The sequence below is a fragment of the Lepisosteus platostomus genome, chromosome 8 (genome assembly GCF_059453375.1).
Source record: "Lepisosteus platostomus isolate fLepPlt1 chromosome 8, fLepPlt1.hap1, whole genome shotgun sequence".
Lineage (NCBI taxonomy): Eukaryota > Metazoa > Chordata > Actinopteri > Semionotiformes > Lepisosteidae > Lepisosteus > Lepisosteus platostomus.
Window position 1 is genome coordinate 42,432,701 of NC_142618.1, and position 21,291 is coordinate 42,453,991.

General features: G+C 37.1%; 1 protein-coding gene across 13 annotated transcripts in view; it reads right to left on the bottom strand.

Moving 5' to 3' along the window:
* Positions 1–272: 272 nt before the first annotated feature.
* Positions 273–21,291, bottom strand: part of LOC148657359 (uncharacterized) — a 97,715-nt gene continuing 76,696 nt past the window's right edge. For 5 of the 13 annotated variants that reach the window (XR_015940949.1, XR_015940943.1, XR_015940944.1 and 2 more), the window contains one exon: positions 6,376–9,439. Coding sequence is in view for 4 of the 13 variants with exons in the window: in XM_088643501.1 (XP_088499627.1) it covers positions 2,422–2,573; positions 7,622–7,701; positions 9,380–9,439 (292 nt within the window). In the remaining 9 variants the exon portion in view is untranslated. Of the gene's footprint in view, positions 2,574–6,375; positions 9,440–10,619; positions 10,668–21,291 lie in introns of those variants that run through there. The other 8 variants (XM_088643501.1, XM_088643503.1, XM_088643502.1 and 5 more) reach the window with 4 other exon arrangements.

Genomic DNA, 21,291 nt, shown 5'->3' on the forward strand with positions numbered 1-21,291 from the left:
AATTCACAGAAATTAAGCGGACGTCATTCTTACTTACGTCTTTCAGCATTTTTAGGCTGATGCCTGTCTGGCGGCTGGTGTGAAATCACTCCAAGGAGCTGTTACAATCCCACAGACATAAGGCAGGGAAATCATTTCTCACTTTGAGAGGAAAAAATAGAAAGCTGGCAGACTGAGACACGCCATGGAGAAAATATACCGTTTGTGCAAAAAAGGGTGTATGCAGTATAGTCATATCTTTACCAGTGATAGACGGCAACTGACAAGTGGTGCCTTGCACTTAACAACACATTTATTGTTTTGAGGTAAATAAATAAAACAACGCAAATCTAAAAACAAAATGAACACAGAGTAATTACTTACTTTTTGCATGCTAAAATTACGCATCAGTTTCAACAGATCCTTTTTGTAAAAACGCACACTTGATTATGTACAAAATCACCACTCATGTTTTGGTGTCTAGTGACTTAAGCTTAATTTTACTCAAAGAATCATGAGGTGTTATTTTAGAACCCATTGATGCTACACTCTCTCCAACAACAGTTGCTTAAGACAAGGGTATTACCCAGAGACAGAGATTACCTAGAGACTAATGCTGTGACCATCTATAAGAAATATGACAAGACCGAAACAAGTAGTTATAACTTTGTTCTGCATGTATATTCATATAAACAATTTTTATAATTCAGTTAATGCAAGTTATAATTTTTCCTATGGATACCCTTAGTTCTGCTATAACTTTAGGGTTCTATGTGCAACATTGATTCTAGTCTCAGGGCAATAAACACAAAAGCAAAACACTTTCAGTGATATAAAGTTTCACCTATTACATTCATTCACAGTAAGTAACAGCAATAATATCTGAACACCAGCCCTCTGGTTCACTAAATGACAGTGCTGAATATCCAACACTTATCCAGAGTCCCCTGAAGTTGACTGGTCTCAGGCTCTGTATCTGTTAAACAAGCTCTCATCAAATGGGCATCTATTTGTCCCGTTTGTTTCAGGGACTTCACCAGAGGTGATAGAGGTCTCCACAGATATTGAACAAACATCTACTGTACCTGTAGGTCCACCTGTTTAGGGTTTACTCAAATAGGGCTACATGCTGGCATGTACAATGTCTTTTCTGGGATTTGTTTTACTGCACAGCTGACTTTCTGTAAGCACAGCAGCTGCTGAAACAAATACTGTAGTGATATTTGTCCCATTGGTCAGTCATACATCAGGCCCTGACCATCTTGCCAAGTGTACCACCTTGCATTCTGGGGAATCTTGTTAGAAGCTGAAACACCAGCGTTTTAGGGAGAATATCACACAGCTCATGGAGCCTTTCAGATTGGCGGTTATCATAGGCCTGTTCTAATCAATGAATTGTTCTGGGATACTGGTGATTTTTAGTTGGTTTATGATGGTTTATGTTCTTGTTGGGTCTGGTCAATTCTCCCGTTCCACAGGACAAAGTGATGTTTGTGTACTGGGTTGCTGGAACCCACGAGGAAAGATTGTCCGGCTTCTCTATGGGTGTTAGTGCCAGTGGCTGTCCACATTCCTTTGTAGTCTACTAGTATAAAGGTGGTCTGTGGAGATAAAGAATTCCTTCTTCCCCTTAACAGCATAATCTGGTTAACAGTTATTTGCTAAATGATCAAAAGAGGATTTTCCTACAGAGACAAGCCCATCATCTTCCCATGATGCACATCACTCAGTTAGCATCTTCCCATGTGTCAAGCATTGTAGTAGCACCAGCATTTTATGGGGCAATCATTACATTCTCCTTTGTATAATGTCCTAGCAGGTATTACTGACTTGTTTCTTTTTCCATCTCCTTTACAAGTAACAGTGTTCAACTTGATCATTGCAATACATTATTTCTAAATCATCAAATGTGATATTATTGGTAAAGGGGTGTAGGGGTGTAATTTCCCATTGGCCCTTATCAATCATGGCCTCCTTATAATCCCCATCTATGAATTGGCTTCATTACTCTGCTCTCCTCCCCACTGATAGCTGATGTGTGGTGAGCGTTCTGGCGCACTATGGCTGCCGTCGCATCATCCAGGTGGATGCTGCACATTGGTGGTGGTGGAGGGGAGTCCCCATTACCTGTAAAGCACTTTGAGTGGAGTGTCCAGAAAAGCGCTATATAAGTGTAAGCAATTAATATTATTATTAAAGAGTGCATACTTTTGCAAGACACATGTATATGTATGTATTTATGCAGGAGCAGGAGGATGATTAAAGTGCTTGATGAGTTTGATTGTTTTCATGGTCTTTAGCAACCACCTCACAAAAAGACCTTGCACTTCTGAACACAACTAGGCCTTGATCTGGAAGGACAACACCTCTTATTTCTTATTTCTTGTCAAATAACCAGCTGAGCCCAGAAGGACACTGGGAGAAATTTTCAATTTCCTCTTGCTAGAGGATGAAAAATGAGCCACAGCCTCCTCTGTTCTTTTTCTCTGTGTTCCAAGATGTCATTTTTTGGCTTTTATTGCAGGTAGAGGAAGGGACTGAAGGTTTCTGCTGCTGTATAATGAGCCTGCCCCAAAGACAGCTCTCGCCCTGCCCTGTAAAACACAATAAGCAATCGACAATTTTTCAATTTCCAATAGTTGACCGGACATGAAAGGTAATATAATGATGACATCTTCACCAAAAGAGGGCAAATTAAGTAAATGTTGAACTGAGAAATTAATTGCCCATTTAACACAGTATTACACAGTTATTTCCTTTCATCTCTTACACAGAGCTCTCCGTTGTGCATGAGTGGTGTGTTCTGCAGAATGAGGCCAGTTTGAGCTCTCTTGCTAATCAGTAGCTCATTTCAGAAAACGAAACGTCTGTGCAAAGTGCATGGGCTGCAAAACCATTACTATTATATAACAGTGTTTATTTAATAGTGTACATTAAAGGCAAAACAGGGAACCAGATGTTTTTAAAAACAATGCATTACGTAAGGCAGTTGAGATTTACCCCATATTTAAGTTTTTCTACTAGGTTTACAATTTTAAGGTTCAGGTGATTTAGTTTCTGTTTATATATACTGTACTGTAGGTCAGATTCTGGGAATTTGAAAATATTACAGGGATACCTGAATAAGGAAAACTGTAAATAAGTGATAATTCATTTAGCTTTTAATAACCTAACGTCAGTGTAATTTTTAAAAAAAAATGTTTAAAAAAATTGGAGAGGTGTTACTTTAATCATTTAAATAATTTGAATTTGTTAAATCTCATTTGAATCTTGTAAAACTGTTGGGAAGAAGCATTTCCCCTTTTATTTTTCTGTATACAGTTGCAGAAAATCTATTTCTTACTGCCTATGGCCCACAGGACGTAGTCTTAGAGAGAGACACAAAACCAAAACAATATTTACCACTAAAGTGATACTTACTGCTCTTTAATAAGAACTTAAGAGAAGTTACAACTAAAAGGTGGCTATTCAGTTTTTTTTAGCTCTCTTGGATTTAAGTAGCTAATTTATCCAATCCTTTTCTGTAGACGTCAGGGTATTGGCTTCAATATAATGGCTGGACAGCTTGTTCCTGACTCCCATAGCCCTTGTGTGTTTCCAGATTTGTCTTCTTTTTCAATAATTGCAGTAATCATTCAATGTGTTCTCATTGTTGTCATATTTTGAAAAAGAAATTCATTAAATGGCCTACACAGTGCCCTCCAATGTATTCAAAGCCCTGATGAAATGGAATAAAACTAAAATAACAGTAAGTCTTACAGGTTCAATTGATTTGGATTGGATCATTGTCATGTTGCAATGTCAATTTTTGTGACCAAACTTGAGTGTCTTGGCAGAAACAAACAGGGGTTTCGCCAACATGCCCTGGTACATGGAAGAGTTTTATGATTTCTCTGATCTTAACAAGGTTTTCATCAAACACAACACTTATGAAGAAGTCATTTTTCTCATTGAATCGGCCCCTTAGGCAATCTTTCAATTGTTATTGAAATGATGTTTGGAATTAAGTTGCTTCTTTGTATGTTTCACTTTCAGAAGAGGCTGGTTCCTTGCAATTCACATTTATTCACAACTCGAATGGCAGTTTTGGACACTGTATTGTGAAGATGCCAATGTGTACTGGGGATATATTGCCAACTGCTGTTTTTGAATTTACAGTTGCCTCCCAAACCATTTGCTTGGGCTGTTACTGCCAGGGTGGAAAATATACCAGTAGTCTTACATGTCTTAAAATAAACATTAGTTCATTAGAAAGTGAATTATGAAGTTTTTTGAGGATTTTCTTTAAATCTTCTATAAATTTGACCCTTGTTTTTTCTGGGATTTAATAACTAATTACAACAAATCTAACTTTGTGCTATTCAATACACTAATGCCTTGTTATACAAGATTAATTTATTCCTTAAAAACTGATCATACTGTTATGAGTTGTATAATCTCTGATTGGTTCTGGAACTTAAAAATATTCCTTCAGCTACCTAAACTTCACCTTAATACAACACAGAACGGTACCTAGGTATGAACATTAATAACATTCCTAGATTATTATTCCAGTAACATGCTTAAAGGCATGGGGCAGTGCATAAACAGTGGATAGGAAATCAACAACAATCGTGCTCAGAGATGCTGGCATGCTGGGACATTGGGACTTTTCACACAGACTCAGAGGAATACTACTGACAACATCCGAGAAAATGTGAGAAAAGAAGAATCTTGGCAATGCTGTATGAATGCCCATCTTGTAACAGTGAAACCTCGCTCTTTAAATGAAAAAACGGGTAGAAATTCCCACATCACGTATAAACTAAAACTTGTATAGTTGCTCGTACAACAAGGGATTACTGTACTACTATGAGTACACCACAACACTTTTATGATACATCCCACTTTCTATAAACCACTGCAACATCTGTGTGTTGGGGCATCAAAAAGGGCAAGGCCAAAAGCCAAAAGTGCAATTTTGCATGTAATATCTAATAACCAACTGTATGTGTACTCTGGACTCAATTACCTTTGACAACAATGCTGTTGCACAAATCAAAGGTAATTCAGGACAGACTTACTGTATGTAGTCATTTGTCCATCTTATCACCAGTTTACCCATGCTCACTCCGATTTATCTGGTACTGTTCATGTTTCACAGAGGTTTTAGGATTACTTCTATGCCAGTTTAAGACTAATTTGAGCCAATCATCTTAAGAAGATCAAAAGTCTTATTAATTGAATATTATGTTCTCTCAGACTCAGTGAAAGGGCCCTCCGACTAGCTCTGTTGGTAGAGCATGAGACTCATAATCTCAGGGTAGTGGGTTCGTGTCCCCTGTTGGGCGCCAGGTCCTCCACGTTGGAGGCTGGGCACAAGGCTAACAACCCTGTCCTGTAAAAAACTAATGTTATGGAAACAGCAACAAGATGTTGCTGCCCCTAAATGCCGGAAGGCATAATGGGCAAACATCCATCCATTCATCACACTAAGTGAGTGAATCTATAAAATACTTGATCTTTCCCATCACCGATTCTGCAAACAAGAGATCATCTCTTCTATCTTGCACATCTGATTGCTTGAGCAATTGATTAGAGGTTCTTGTCAAGCCATTTATTGCTAGGATCCCAGGTATCCTGCTACAGCCATGTGGTTGGAATGTAAAGAAGCACAGTTAGCAAGAAGGTAATGGCTGAAGTCTGAGTAATGTCGGAGCCAATTGTTGCACAGTTGACCACTGGGTTGGGCTGACAATCATTTGGACCTGATTTTCTGAAAAAAATGCAGGCCTTCCAGTGATGTCAGTGAGAGACATTCCACTCCTCCAATCAGTGCCTTCTCTAGGTAATATGAAGCTCACAGCATGTCCGAAGACGAATATCCCTGCAGCTGGACATTTAGAAGGAGTACTGTATGTCTATACGTCTCATTCTTTCACAAGTGAGTAGGCGAGTTATTCCCAGGGCTGAACTTTAAAATATCTGGTGATTCCAAATTGAATGTACAGTACGCACAATTAGAAACAGTCAGTGACTCTGCTTCCTTTTTGCAGAACACAATACACTTCCTCATGTTTTCTACATTGTTATTTTTTAACTGTTGAATGAAGTAATCCATAAATGTTCCACTGGGCTGATTTTATCTTTATTTTGCTGTATGTTCTTTTGTAATCTCTGTGTTCACAACTAAGGATATTAATTTCACTTAAACTGTGTACACAACATTCCTCTCATAGCACAAATTATTGTGATTGCTGATCTTTGAGCTCTTTTTACATCTTGTAAACAAAGGCCTACTTATGCATAACATAATTGTGTCAGACTTTTCTTCTGAATGAATCAATGCTTCACATTCAATGAGAACCAAAATATCAATGGCTGGAGGACTAGAGAGCAAATAATTGGTTCAGACACTTCAGATCTCTAACATTTTTAATTAAAGAAATTTAAAAATACAAGAATGTATAACAGTGCGAAAAGCTGTTTGAGCTGTGGAAAGGCATCAGCTTCACAATAACCCATTTTTGAATGAATACAAAAAGACATCATTAAATAATTAGAGGTAAAGCAAAGCTATCTTGGTTTTAACAAAAAAAATGTATAAAAGTGCCTTTAAAAGTAATTGTCATTTTAATCTTTAATTTACAAAGAAACAAGAATCCTACATATTAAATCCCAAGCATATGAGCTGCTGCTTTCTTTTAGAAAAAAAAAACTAATCCTTGAAGTTTTGAGCTGAAGAACCTGTTATGCTCCTTTCGTGGAATTCTGCATATGAAGCTAAAGAATAAACTCAAATAACCCCTCTTACTGACGAAAATCAGCTGTCTTGCTTCATTTGTGTCCTAAAGTTAATGCCTGCAGCTCATTCTTTAAAGCTCTAATTTCTTTTAACAGGGCTGGAAAAGTGGGTGAATTGTCTGATTCACTAGTTAGTCATATACACCGTTTTTTTTTTTTCTGTGAGTCATATAAATTTCATTTAACTTACACTACAATGTATGTCCATGAAAATATAATGCTTTATATAAAGACTGGGCAAAAAGCAAAAACAAAAAGGCTTCTATAAACCTATAAAACTATATTTACTGTATCATTCTATATACTTTTTGTTTATTAAAACCCTTTTATTCCATAACTGTAGCCAAAAATAACTGTTCTGTTCTTTCCTTGTAGTATTATTCTTTCTTTAAAATCAACTGGTAATTCACACTCTCATTTTCAGTTTGTCCCCAAAGTACAGAAACAGCAAAACGCAATGAGTACTTCTTCAGTAACAAAACTGGTCAGACAGCTCTTGGAATGACTCTGTTCACTTTCAGCTCCATTCTACCAACTGTCAAAATCAACAGCATACATGTGAGAAAGTTTCACATGTATTCTTTAAAGATACATCCACTTTTCCAGGATTATGATTTTTTTTTCTGTTCTCTCCATTTAACTGATGTCCTATCACACAACCCACTTTTAATGGGAACACAACTGTAATAGGAGTTTAACAACAAACTTAATGTACCAAGAGCAATCTGACAATCCAGAGACAGAGACAATAAAATAGTTAAATTAAAGTAGAAGGAGTTACAACATTAACAGAAGATTTTGATTCAACTACAATCACAGAAACATTGCTAACATGAAGTATGAACAAGTTGATACAAACCATTTTGAAGACACAGGAACAATATAACAGATGGAGGTGTAGCACTACACATCAATATGGGCATTCTAAGATCTCCAGATCTGTATAAACAAACATTCAGGGGGATAGTGTAAGGGGTATGCTATAAAACAACCAATTATTAATTAAAATGCAGTCTAATTATAAATAAATCACTAATCTATTTATGATGGAAGAAGCACATACCATTGACAATTTTAATTTCGGTGGGAAAAATTATTATTGACATTATCAAGTGAAACTGACATCAAAGTCTAGGACATTGTTGTCATAGACTTAGCTAACTACTGTTTACCTAGAAAGACTGCAATACCTATATTTGTCTAGTCTTTTAGAACTAGATAGAGTTACTGTCAATAGAAGTGAACGAACAATTATTGACATATGATCATGACATTGCATATTATGCTTTGTTTAAAATAAGTTTGAAACTGAACAGGCAGAGTCCAAAACAAAATTTTACAATTTCAAGAACGTGGACTATAAAGGAAGTTTAAGAGAAGTGGAGTAAGGCATTTGCTATCAGCAGTGAAAGAACAAAAATTCAAGAAGAGGCTGGATGTGATTCTGAGATCATTTGCTAACTACCAAACAGGCTATATGGTCTAAATGGCCTCCTCGTTTTTGTAACCTTTCTTATTTTCTCACAAACATGTTAGGAAAGTGTAGTAATGTTTTGTCAACAAATCATTTACTGTTATATTTGTTCAGTCCAGGTATTACTCATGTTATGGCTGTTACGAAGTATAACATAAGACAATGTTCACAATTGGCAAGGTATTGGAAATTATGCTCTGAAAAACAGGGCAAAGCAAGGTAACAGTCAGGTCAATTGTTAGAAAATTTCATTGTCTTGTTTCTACTTGCTTCAAGAGATTTCATTTCCATTTACTATTTTAAACAAACATACAATAATTCATAAATAAATACAGTACATACCGTATAAACTGTACATAATTCTACTAGCGCAAGACTGTGTATTAGGCCTCCTCTAAAGAGATCTAAATGGTTGTGATGAGAGTTGACATTTATTTTAAGTAAAGTACCCACACTCCTCCTTGACAAAATCATAGCACTTATGATCACAGGCTTTAAGAAAGTAACCTTTTTTTGATCCATGAAGGTTAAACTACGACTTGGTTAAGTGTTATCATTATCATTGAAGGTTTTGTTTTATTATAGCCACCATTAGGCTGTCATATTACAAAACCTCAATTGAAAACTGGCTTTTCTGATTACTTTATCATATTTACTTAGTAGCTAAGCAATGACCTTTTTCATCAGTCCTAAAACCACTGTACTTAGTAATCAAATGTTTTTTTTTAATTGTGATAAACCCGGATTTTTTTTTTGTTGCACTTAACAGGTTAAATTACTATTTAATCAACACCATAAGAATTTACATTCTGTTGGGCTTTGCTTTCCTGTTGTGTATTTTCTTAGTACCACTTTTAAATGCTAAGTAATATAGTATAATTCTGAGAAATGTACAGAGTGATTCATTTATTTTGGATAACATCTGAATCAGAAGGACCAGCAAATGCTTCATTACCAGAAGCTCATTTGAAACAAACATATTTATCTAAAAAAACAGAAACAAGTTTCGGATCTGTTACAGTAAACGTTTACAGTAAATACCAGAGACCAGTTATTGGAACCAATTGTATTAGTTGTATTTTTTTAGCCTCTCAGTATATTTTCATTCTTTCCTGAAGATAAAACAGTAATACAAACATTGACCTGCTGTTACAGACAAGGAAGTAGCTTCTGTTTTCTTGCTTGGCTACCACCATCCAAGTCCTGAAAAACAACAAAGAAAGTGTCAGACATGCCCCAAAGAGAAATTAATTTCCCCTCAGTCAGTGAGCTAAACCAAAGCAAACTCTGTCTTTTCTGTTTAAACCCATTTTGAGCCCAATAGCAACAATTACACCAGAAAGTAAAAAGTCATTATGCTTTTCATTATGTCAAATGCATTTCTGCCACGCAGTGTGTGAAGTGTGTTAACAGCTAATGTTTCATGAGTGCCCAAGCAAAACAGTTTGATTAGACTGTGAAATGTAGCCTTGAAATACAAAAATAAAAATATTATATCATAGCAAACACTCCTGGGATTCCAAGCTGCTTTACATCATACATTTATGAAATACCACAGAAGCCGAGTATCCTTGAAAGCATGTCAAAAGCAGATTATAACATTCCGAGGTGGTATTCGTAATCTCCCAGTAGACTCATCAGTTTTTTCCCTGTATAATTTAATCATGTATGCTTTGGGATTGTGTGGAATCAAATCTTGATAGATTTTGAATAAAGGTATCCATCCATCCATTCTCTAATCGCTTCTTCCAATTCAGGGACATTGAGGAGCCAAAAGCCTGTCTGGGGCACAAGGTAGGATACACCCTGGAAAGTGCATCAGTCCATCACAAAACACACTCACACCAGGGCCAGTTTTCCTAGAAGCCAGTTAAACTACCAGTATGTTTTTGGACTGTTGGAGGAAACTCAAGCAAACAATGGGAGCACACACATACTCCAAGCAGACAGCACTCCAAGGTACAGAATTGAATACAGGGCCCCAGCACTGCGAGGCAGTAATGTTAACCACTGCTTGAAAAAAAGGTACTGAGTTCACAAAATATTTGATCCCAAAAGGAATTAAAAATAGATATCTGGAAAAGTGAAAAGCTGTTCTGCCCAATCTCAGATGTCACCACATTCCTGATACAGTGCTATTTTACCTAATTTTTAAGAATTGCCGAATGTCTCAGTCAAAAGTAATCAATCTGATTTTCAGTGAACAGTGAACTTCACTTGAAAACCATTTCTAATAAATGGCATATTAGTTCTGCGAAATATTTTCTTTTGCATCCAGACAATCATTGCTAGACCACTATAAGCTTATCTTAACACAGAAAAAAAGATTAGATCTAGTAGGGTATAATAGAGAATGTTTTGAGTTATTGCTCTGTCCACACACCTGCAATTCTCCCTTGTGTTCTGCAGCTTCCACTTGAATTATGGGGGTCTGTAAAAAGTGTTACAGAGGTATGAATAACAGGAAATGTACTCAATAAAACAAAAATAAAACCATTGATATTATTGCATAAAGAATTATGTATTGCCATAAAAGAATTACGTATTGCCACACTTATAAACCTACTGTAGTTCTATTTTATTATTTTATTTTTGGGGGAATAACTAATGAGTTCTATTTCATTCAATCAGCTCCGAACACCACTCCATCCTCTGTCCCCAGGGGGAGAATGAGGACCTGTGGGAGCCCTCCTCCAACATGCCCACCACACAAGAGCCCAAACTGAAGCAGCAGAGCATCCTTCATTGCAACAGTCCCGCAATGTTACAGGCACCACACGAGTTCCCTGAGCCCCTTACGTGGACAGTTATGCAAACCCATTCTAGTCAATTCTAGCGCATATAATAATAAGTCCTTACACTTACATGGCGCTTTTCCAGACACTCCACTCAAAGTGTTTTACAGGTAATGGGAACTCCCCTCCATCACCACCAATGCACAGCCCCACCTGGATGATGCGACGGCAACCAAAGTGCACCTGTACGCTCACCACACAAATTTCCCCCTGGCCTTTACCAATCATGGCCTCCTAATAATCCCCAACTATGAAGTGGCTTCTCTTTCTCAGCTATCATCGGAGAGCCCCCATCTTATTCTTTTAAAACATGCCTGAAAATGGAAATTTGTAAGATGGAAATTTGTAAAAACAAATACAAATATATATAAAAAAAGGAATGACTGAGATATGGATAAATCATAAGTCCTGAAAACAAAGATTACACTTGACAATATTTAAAAATGAGACTTGATAAAAGAACAAGAGATGTCTGTACATCAAAGGACACTGTATTTCTTATTCCAGCTGTATAGAATAAAGCTAATCAGAGTAAGAGAAAACGAGCTCCTGACTGCTGGACTTTAAGTGTTAGATTTAAATGCATTTAGTGCTGAAACAAGCAATTAGAAAGTTTACAAACATCAAGAGGCCAAGTAGCCAGTCATGCTTTAGTCTGGCATGAAAAAAGTATCATTAAGATGTAACTGACAAGATTTTATTTTCTTCTTTTTTTGTTTTGTTAATGTCAGTTAGCTCACATTATTTTGTGGGATCACTAATATTAAAATCGAAGGCTACGCTGGTGTCTCATCAAGAATAAAATTGAATACTGTACCATGTAAATAGTTAGCTGAATTCTTGTTCTACTCATGTGACTGCAAACCTTAAAATGAACTGTGCTAAACATTCATGACCCATTAAGATGAACTCAGTGGCAGATTAAATATATATGGTTCGAATGTACTCTTCCTTAACACATATAACATATTCAGTATACTGGTGTAGTGATGTCAGGCATCCAAACAAAATACAGAAAATAAATTATGTTCATTTAATTAATTTTTAAAAATCAGTTAAATGATTTTAGACCCTGACTAGAAAAACAGGGCTGAAATGGATGTTGTTAACAATATAATCAAAGTGCACACAATGTCTGTGCTACAAAGTGTACTGGCATTTAATACTTGCTATTTCCAATTAAAACTGGCACATTTGATCAGTAAACTATTGTACATGAATGTGAGGAAATTAAACTGAATTCCCTAACCTATATACCTTCTGTTAGTCACTCTCAACCCCCACCTCCCCCACATATGAATTGCTACTACTGAAGACTATTTCTGTAAATGATATCTCTCTGACTAAATATACTGAAGATGAAAAACTCCAGATTACACATACAGTACCTGTAGGGTTTTCCTACCCCAAAACTATAAAAACAACAACAACAATTCTACAAACTCCCCGATTTTTCTTTTAAAAATTACTGACAAGAAATATGAACAGGCTCCGAGACAGTTTGTGTGGAATTAACGCAAACTAAGGAAAGCAGCAAGAAAATATACTGTATTGGGTGTATTACACTCCAAAACAACCCTGCATTTAACCTTGAAGGGCTTACCCAGCTCTTTTTAGACCTTACCCATACATACAGTCATTCACAAAAATACTGGCAGCCATAATATAAAACAATTATCTGTTAAGTAAATATTATTATTCTTTATTACTTCTCTGCTTGTAATTGACCCCTGTTCCATTGCAGCTTGCTCACAGAAGCAGCTTCCCCCCTCGAACCCCACTCTTGTTTATTAAACTAAACTTATTTGTCAATAACATGTTTTGGTTCTAGTGGAACTGAGACAGTTGTTTTATTACCCTGCACCCAGGTAAATTCCATGTTAGATCAAAGACACGTGAACATCATAATAAATGTTTACATTTTGCAATTAAGCACATGCAGTGGCTGTCTTCTTCCATTATATCAGTATAACGAGCTATGATTCGAAACAATATCATTTCTACCTGAACCACAGTTAAACATACTACAATGAACCCAAACTGAATAGTTTTCACACTCACTGCCAGCCAGAATTAATTCCTGTTTGTCTCCATATCATGAGTAAATATTTACAGTGTCCTTATGGATTTTAAAAGGTAGGCTAAGCGATTGCTTACATGGAAGACTTAAATACTGTTCATTCTATACATTGAAGTGTCAAAGGCACATACTGTATAAACATTGATCTCATTCCAAAGTTCAGCCAGTTAGGGTGAGCAGAAGACTCCTGTATTCCCTGGAACACTTTGAGACCACACAGAAGTTTAAAACTGACCTTAACCTGAAAGATCTGTTTGTAAATTTAGCAGTATGCCTTTGCTGAGATGAGATGATTAATGTCTGTGACCAATAAATACTCACAGTAATACTGGTCAGCTGTTCAGTATAAATCCATGACTGAGATAACACTTTTGAACAAAGTAGTAACATTATTCAACTGTTCGCACTGTCCTTGATAGGAACAGTGAAAACTCGATAGTTTTACACATTTACTGTGCACAGTCATTAATTACTTATTTCATCTCAGTAAAGGCCTATTGTTACCTATTTTTTCCAACTCTCCAAGCGTTGAATCAACAAAGTCTACTGCTCTTGCTGCACTTTTCTTCTGTCTTGTGACTTTCTCTCCCTCTGTTTTCTTTTCTGGACCCCCCCGTCTTGTCCACTGCTGCTACAGTACCTGACAGTCATTTACATCGGGGAGACGTGGAGAGTCTCCTCCTATCTGATAGCTCTTTTTCTAGCCAGCCTCTCCACTGCACCCTTCTCTCTTCGCCTGCTCGTTCATTTATCTCCTCTCCCTCTTTCAAACAACCTGCGTCATTTTCATCTTCTCATTCATCATTAGTTAAACCTCGCTCCCACCCAGCCTTTTCCGAAGACTCCCGAGGCTTCTCTGAAAACCTACGCTTGGAGCTTGGCTTATCATTCGTCACGGTCCTGAAACTTAACAGCATAACAAATGAAGCCTAACCAGTGTTTCCCAATGCATTGCAGAGTGTTTCCACAGGGCCATGCTGCTGGAGGACCAGTGAGGTATTTGCTTTATCAGTACAATAGAAAAAGTTAGCAAAGAAAAGATCTATCATGGCATGCTAAGGTACAACAGTGACAAGACTATTATGTTGCAAAGCCAATTTTATACCAAAGGCTGTTTCCTCTGGCCTCCAGCCAATGTCCCCTCTAATTTTAATGGCCTGTGTGCACAAAAATTTCAAGTTGTGCAGATTTTTCCCCAGTGACAAAAACTTGTGCGTACTAAATTGAGTGTACGTAAAAATTGTAAACCTGAAATTATTTTTTGGTAATACAGTCATTCTCATAAGAGCATAGAGATCCAAAAGACCGGGACAGTGATTCAATGAGCCCAGTCATAGAGACTGGGTGTTGAGGGAGCATGACCAGTGAGGTACGCGATTACGAGAGCATAGATATCGATTATCGAGTAGCAATAGTAATGCACACAGTCAAGTTGGGCCTCTCACAGCCAGTCTCATGTGGTCATTTTTCAGTTGACAACCATGTTTGTTTTATTATTACTATATTTTTTTCATTTAAATTTTTTGTGTGCAGTTCAATTTCCTACAGTATGTGCACAATTCATAACCTGTGTGCACGCACGCACACACGCTCAAAGCTTAGAAGGAACATTGCCTCCAGCCCTTTTGGACTTGTGAAGACCTCAATTACTTAACTCCCAAAACCTATTGTTGTGAATTGTGAATGGCTATTTCTTAATCTGTCAGTAGAAATTTCAGATTTAATCTCCACAAAAGCAGGTGCGTTCTTTAGTAAACAAGGCGGTAAAAGGTATGTAACACCCAAGAAATGCAATGTCAGAATGCTTTATGTGTCGTGTCACATGTGCATTGCTTTTTGTTGAACACTTGAATGGGATCTGATTTTTTTCAAGACACTGACTGGGCATGTAAGGCATTAAGTAAGTGGAAGGAAATTGAATTTCTCTTGGTGATGCATGTTTCACAGGCTCCAGACCATTTTTCTACAGCCATTCAATGTACTGTACCATGCTAAGAAAACCGCATAACCACATCTGTACTGTGAAGATGGTCTAGGTTTATAAAATCTAAAAAAGCTGCATATTTGTTTTAATAGTAAAAAGGTCCATCTGTCCATTTTTTGTTTCTGTTCCATTGACTTCAAGGGAGAAAAGCAGCTGTACGGAGGATGAAACCTGTCTGGAAAGTCTGTTTTTCAGTTACTAATAATGCTCATTTGATGATGGAATTCCCCCTCAAAGATGTGTAGAAATTAGACTGGTGTAGTGAAGTGTAAAGAGCGATTTGAATAACTGTACTGCATCCATACTGTCTGGGGAAGCACCCTTCACCAGTACAGTTATTTCAAATTGGCCCTACAGTTACTATAGGTAGCTGGGCTACATAACATTTGGATATTGAATCCATGCTTTGCTAGAAAAACAAAGATGTAAAGAAAATACTGCTCAGTGACATTGTTTTTGTATGTACTGTACTGGTTTGTATTTAAATTCAGCACACTGGACCTCATTTTAGATCATACTGACCAAAAACAAGAAATCTAAACACCATCTGAAGAACTTGATCTGAGGTATATAGTTAGGGTTCTCTGTGGTGGCTTTTTGTCCTGCTTTAATTTCAAGATCTTATGTCCAACTTGAACTCTTAAACACCGCATTTCAGGTAACTCTAAAACAAAAGCAATTTACATTCTAGTTCCATCTCATCGGTATGGCATTGATTTCATCACTATGTTACTGTTCATCTTATATTGTTTGGTTTCAGAACTATTCACAATATTCAGTATTACTTATCATCACCATCTAGTAGCTTGTCATTGTTACTGTCAGGTCACAGAAAAATGCGCTGTTACAGAATCTTTACCCTTGGGAAGAATTATATTCCATCTTTATTTCTATTCCTGCTGTCACTAACACAGCAGTGATGTACTATTGTGTAAAAAGTCTAAACTAGCCACAGCTGAGAGTTTGTCATGTTTACATGGAAGCTGTATTGAGTGTACATTGGAACACATCGTTAGATGAAAAGAAGCATCCGGAGGTTAAGACATCTGACACCTAACAAGTGCGCTGAGAATTTATAGCTCTGCATATTGACATATGGTTTTATGAAGATGTCTCATACCAGACAATCTGACAGCAGCAATATCACCTGCTCAGCAGGGCTGAGCTGAGAGACTTCCAAGGAAAACCTGGTTGCTGCTGTATGTGGTAAGTGTATCAATGTCCTCGTATGGAGACCAGGGACACTTTGGATTAAACTGGGGTCTTGTCTACTTAAGTAATCAATTCAACTTTTCCACCTAATTTCCTGTGTAGTAGGCCTGCTGTTGTCAGAATGCCAGCCTTCTGTCACTCTGGGGGGCTGTTTCAGTGGTGGATGACCCCTTGTACAGTATGTAACATACTTCAGGATCTTTGATGGAGGAAAACTGATATATAAATTATTATTGATAATAATTCAGCTACCATATGCACGCAGGTGAAGCTGGAATTTGTGTTACTTTCGGTCAACACCCTCTTTCCACATTAACGTGATCTTAGATGAAAATCACAACTGGTGGCTTTTTCTTGGGAAGGCAACAGCCATTCATAAGCTTCTTCTGTTTGGGTGTCTGTTTATCACGCCCTCTCTGTGAAGAACCAACACAAGCCCTCTAACAGAAGCAGTAGTGAAACAAGCCTTTGAACTAATTATATTTTTTTAAGACTGAGACCTGTGACAGAATTGGTTTCATATCGAACAGATACAAAGTTATTGTATTCACGGCTTATACTCATACTTCATTCTAAAAAAAAAGTTTCCAAGTGAAAACTATAAGCAACAGCGGTGAGGAATGTAGGCTGTGCATTTTCAAAATTAATATGTTAATCTATATATAACTAAGGTTTGATTGATCCCCCAAAACAATAACGGCAGCTGCCGTTAAAAATGACACAGGCAGAAAAAATCATTTGTTGAAAACACACAGTAATAACAAAAGAAATGGTACCAACTGCACAGATCTAAGAGTGATAAATGGATGACTGCTCTTACTTTGTGGGGTAAACATGTAGGGAGGTCTGGTTAGATTAATGTACTGTACATAGTCCTCCTCTACTGTTCTTTACAAGAAAGCAAAGCAGGGAAGTTGTATTCTCTTCCCTGGCAAACACTGCATCCCTAAAATCATAATGGTCGATCAATTAAGTTCCAGTCTCAACACTTAATTTAGGCATAAGGGTCACAGAAATTGATGAACCAGGGACCCCCATACTGCTTAGAACACTGCTGATCTGAATGCTGACTAATAGTAAAGATGTATAGCCTAGTTAAAGTTTACACACAGGAACTTGGGTAAGGTGGGTGAGCTCTGCAGCCTGGAGGTTATTAGTCTGAAATCAGCTCTTCAGTGATGGGAAGCAAAGCCAGCTGAAGGAAACTGACTTGAGCAAAAAGCCCCGCAGCTACTGTGGGTCTTACACAACTGACCTTTATCCATTAGGGCTGCATTCAGCCTGTGACTGAGGCTGACATTTTGCAGTTTGCATTTCTGAAGCACAAGGCAAAGAAACAAGCACACGTCTGAAAAATTGCGACAAACTACCAGTTTAAATCGGGAAGGTAAGTGTTCCCATTAGCACAATATCTGGAGGGAATGAAGAAGTGATGATAATAACATTTCATTGTCCCTTAATCCCTTCTGTTTAAAGACTGGACCATTCCCTAGTCAGGAACTTGTCAACTGGTGGAACTCAAACAGTCTTGAAGCAGCGAAATAATATTCTGTGAATCTCACATGCCACCCTAGTCAGGCATCAGCATGTCTTCTGGTGTTGTCCTTCCAAACTGGCAGCAAAAGAAATGCTATAATAGTCTCGTGCTGAATTTTAGTTATTCACATGCTTGCAAAAAAAATTCAGTGTATGCATGGCAGGCCGTTCCATAGCTGACTGCAATGGAGACTTTTCTGGATGATAAAAAGGCAATTTTGATATTCTATATACAGTAAATCGCATTATATAGCAATAAAATAATATTTGTGCTTGAACTTTCAGTAGCTAAAACCAAATAACAAATTTTCTGTGACGATCACAGTTAAGGGAGGCATGGTGATACAGTGGCACATTAGTTAGCATTGCTGTCTTTCAGCGCTGGGGCCCTGGGTTCAATTCCTGTGATGCTATCTGCCTGAGGTTTGTATGCACTTCCTGTGTTCATTCAGGTTTTCTTTGGGTGCTCCAGTTTCCTGGAGTCCAAAGACATAGGTTAACTGGCTTCTCAGAAACAAGGTGTGAACGTGTGCATGTCTGTGTCTATGTGTGCCCCACGTTGGACTGGCGTCCCATCCAGGGTGTATCTTGCCTTGTGCCTCTTGCTTGCCAGGATAGGGGACAGGCTCCCCTGCAGCCCTGGGCTGGATAAGCAGTTAGCAAATGGGTGAATGAGCTACATTTTATTGTAATTTGCAAATGTTATACAAAGTTTGCTCAACGACTATACTTGGAGACCTATTCTCTTATGATGTTTAATGTTTGTTGAACCTTGTTGTCTGTGGGTGGTAAAACTGGCTGCGTTAAATAACTGCACGTGCACAACATTTCATATTTTATACTATTGTACTTTTTTCTTTGTTAATAAAAATGACATTATTTTATTTCATTTGAAGTAAAAAAAACATGTTCTTGGTATAAACGCTTATTACTGCTTCCAGGTCTTTATTGTTTTAGTTGTAACTTTAAAGGAGGATATGGGCATGTATCAAATATAGTAGATTTCTGATATATTTTTCTAACCTGCACTTTTCTTTCTTAATCTAAGACAGTCACATAGCCAGTGTTACTATAAAACCAGAGCAATATAAATGCATATTTTCTGTAGGATAAATGTCTTGAAGAGAAAACAAACCCTACAAACAAGAGTGTCAAACCTCTATTTACAGTATCATGAAAATGTAAGTGTATTTTTCATTCCTACAGTAACACACACCACACTTGTACAGATACAGTATACCAGTTAGTCCTCATACCAATTGCATTCCAGCATAACAACAACATAACAATGAGGTAAAATGTCCTTTCACCTTACAGAGAACCTGTAAATAAAATCTTACAATGCGAGCTGTTAGATCTCTTCAAGCAAAGATGAAATTCTCTAAAAAACTAGACGGTTGTACTAAAAGTCTGATGGCTTAACTACATTGTCTGTATATTTTAACTTTATTTCAAGTATTCACTTATTTCAAGTACATAAGCAACTAAAATGCTTCAGGACCATTCTATAATTCTATATGTTTATAAAATACTCCTCCTGAATGGTTACTTTGTGAAATGATTCAATAGCAATGACTCCTGTTTTTGTTTCTTTGCTTTACTAGTTGTGTCTGCATTAATTTTCTGTTTTGTTTAAAAGAGAGCTGGGCGCACTCAATTTGGCAGTCTGGCTGTATCTTTGTGGCTACATATTTTGCTAAATGACAATAGAAGAAAGTTTGCTGTCAGTATTGGCCAAAGGGGCCAATTTCCAGCACTTGGTTGCCTTTAAGATATTTTAAGCCCAGTTATTCATAATCTGTTTTTATCATCATAAGTATGTCTGCCTGATAGCTCAATGGGGAATGCCAATGGAAATCTGCGATCTTCTTTCTCTGAAGCAGAGCATGAGTGCTGTTCTCGTTACAGACAGCAGGGAGGCTAGGAGGCAGTGTGTACTTTCCAAAGCTTCACACAGAACCAAATGAAACCTCTTTATCTCTGCATCCCATCAGCTGCAACTTTTAGTTTCATACTGTAGAGCAATGAGAAAAAAGCCTATTTTAGCTTGGGCTGCTGTTTTGGACAGAGTATGTTTTCTTTTCATCAACTACAGCAGTTCAGAATATTTTCAAATCACCTGTGACTCGTTTCATTTTAATATCATCGACATTAGCAGCAGCACTGCAACCCGAGTTTCACAAAAATTATTACACCAATAACCGATGTTTTTTTGGGGGGTTTCAAAAGTGCCAAGAATGAATCTTAGTGCAATCAGTGGACCTATCACTCAAAACATATATTTATTTCCTTCTTTAGATTAAAAACCAGGTCTACTTAGTGTCAAACTGAATGTGCAGCTATGAGATATGTACTAGCTTTTTAACCTTTGAGCAATCAATCTCCAGTCTGTGCAGAATTACAGGATGTATTACAGGGACACCTAATTGAAGTCTAAGACTTGTGAATCCTAAGGGATGTTAACAGCTCATTCTGCAGAATTTACAGACTGCATCAACATTATTATTGTTGTTTTTGTTAATTCTGATTCTATTAATTCCTAGATGAATAAAGTCAAATTAGATCTCCTTTCAGACTAATATTTTGTATATACCCAGTCTAGGTACTAATATTACTAAAATAATTTCAAAAGACTGTTAACAAATTATGACATTCATTTTAAATGCTGTTTAAAAAAGAACAAAAAGCAGTCAATTAAATACAGTGCCTTGTAAAAACATTCAGACCTTTGTGCAGTTTTCACATTTTTGTTTTGTTGCTTTAACGCTTGCTGCTATGACAATTTGAAGTAGAGGTTAATACTACTACACACATTCTAAGTAAAAAACAAAAAGAAAGAACTAAATTGATAATTAATATCTAAGAAAAAATAATCTTGAATCAATTTAGGTGCACACAGTTACATCAAAGAACCACACAATTATGTGAGTGGTCTCTTTATACAATAATAGTTCATATGATTTCAGAATAAATATATCTCCCTTTGTAATGTCCTTCAATCAGGTAGTGAATTACAAGCAAAGACTCAAACATGAAGACCAAAGAACTTAAAAAAAAACTCAGGGATAAAGCTGCAAAAAAGCACGAATCAGGAGAAGACTATACACACATTTCACTGACTCTTAGCATCTCTTTGAGAATGGTAAAGACAATCATTTATAAGTGGATAAGGACTAAATCAGCCTGTCCACCCAAACTGAGTGGCCTACTGTGCCAAGGAGAAGCTTGTCAAGACTAATCAACACATAGATGAAGCAAAGCACTGGCAAATCCTACAGGAAAACCTGCTTCTGATCTAAAAGCAGGACAACCAGGGCAATGATCCAAAGCAAAAGGCCAAAGATACACTGTAGTGGCTTGAGAATAATGGAACTGAAAGTGCTTGAGTGGCCCGGTCAAAATACTGGCTTGAATCCTGTTAAGAAGGAAAAAAACTGCTGTTCATAAG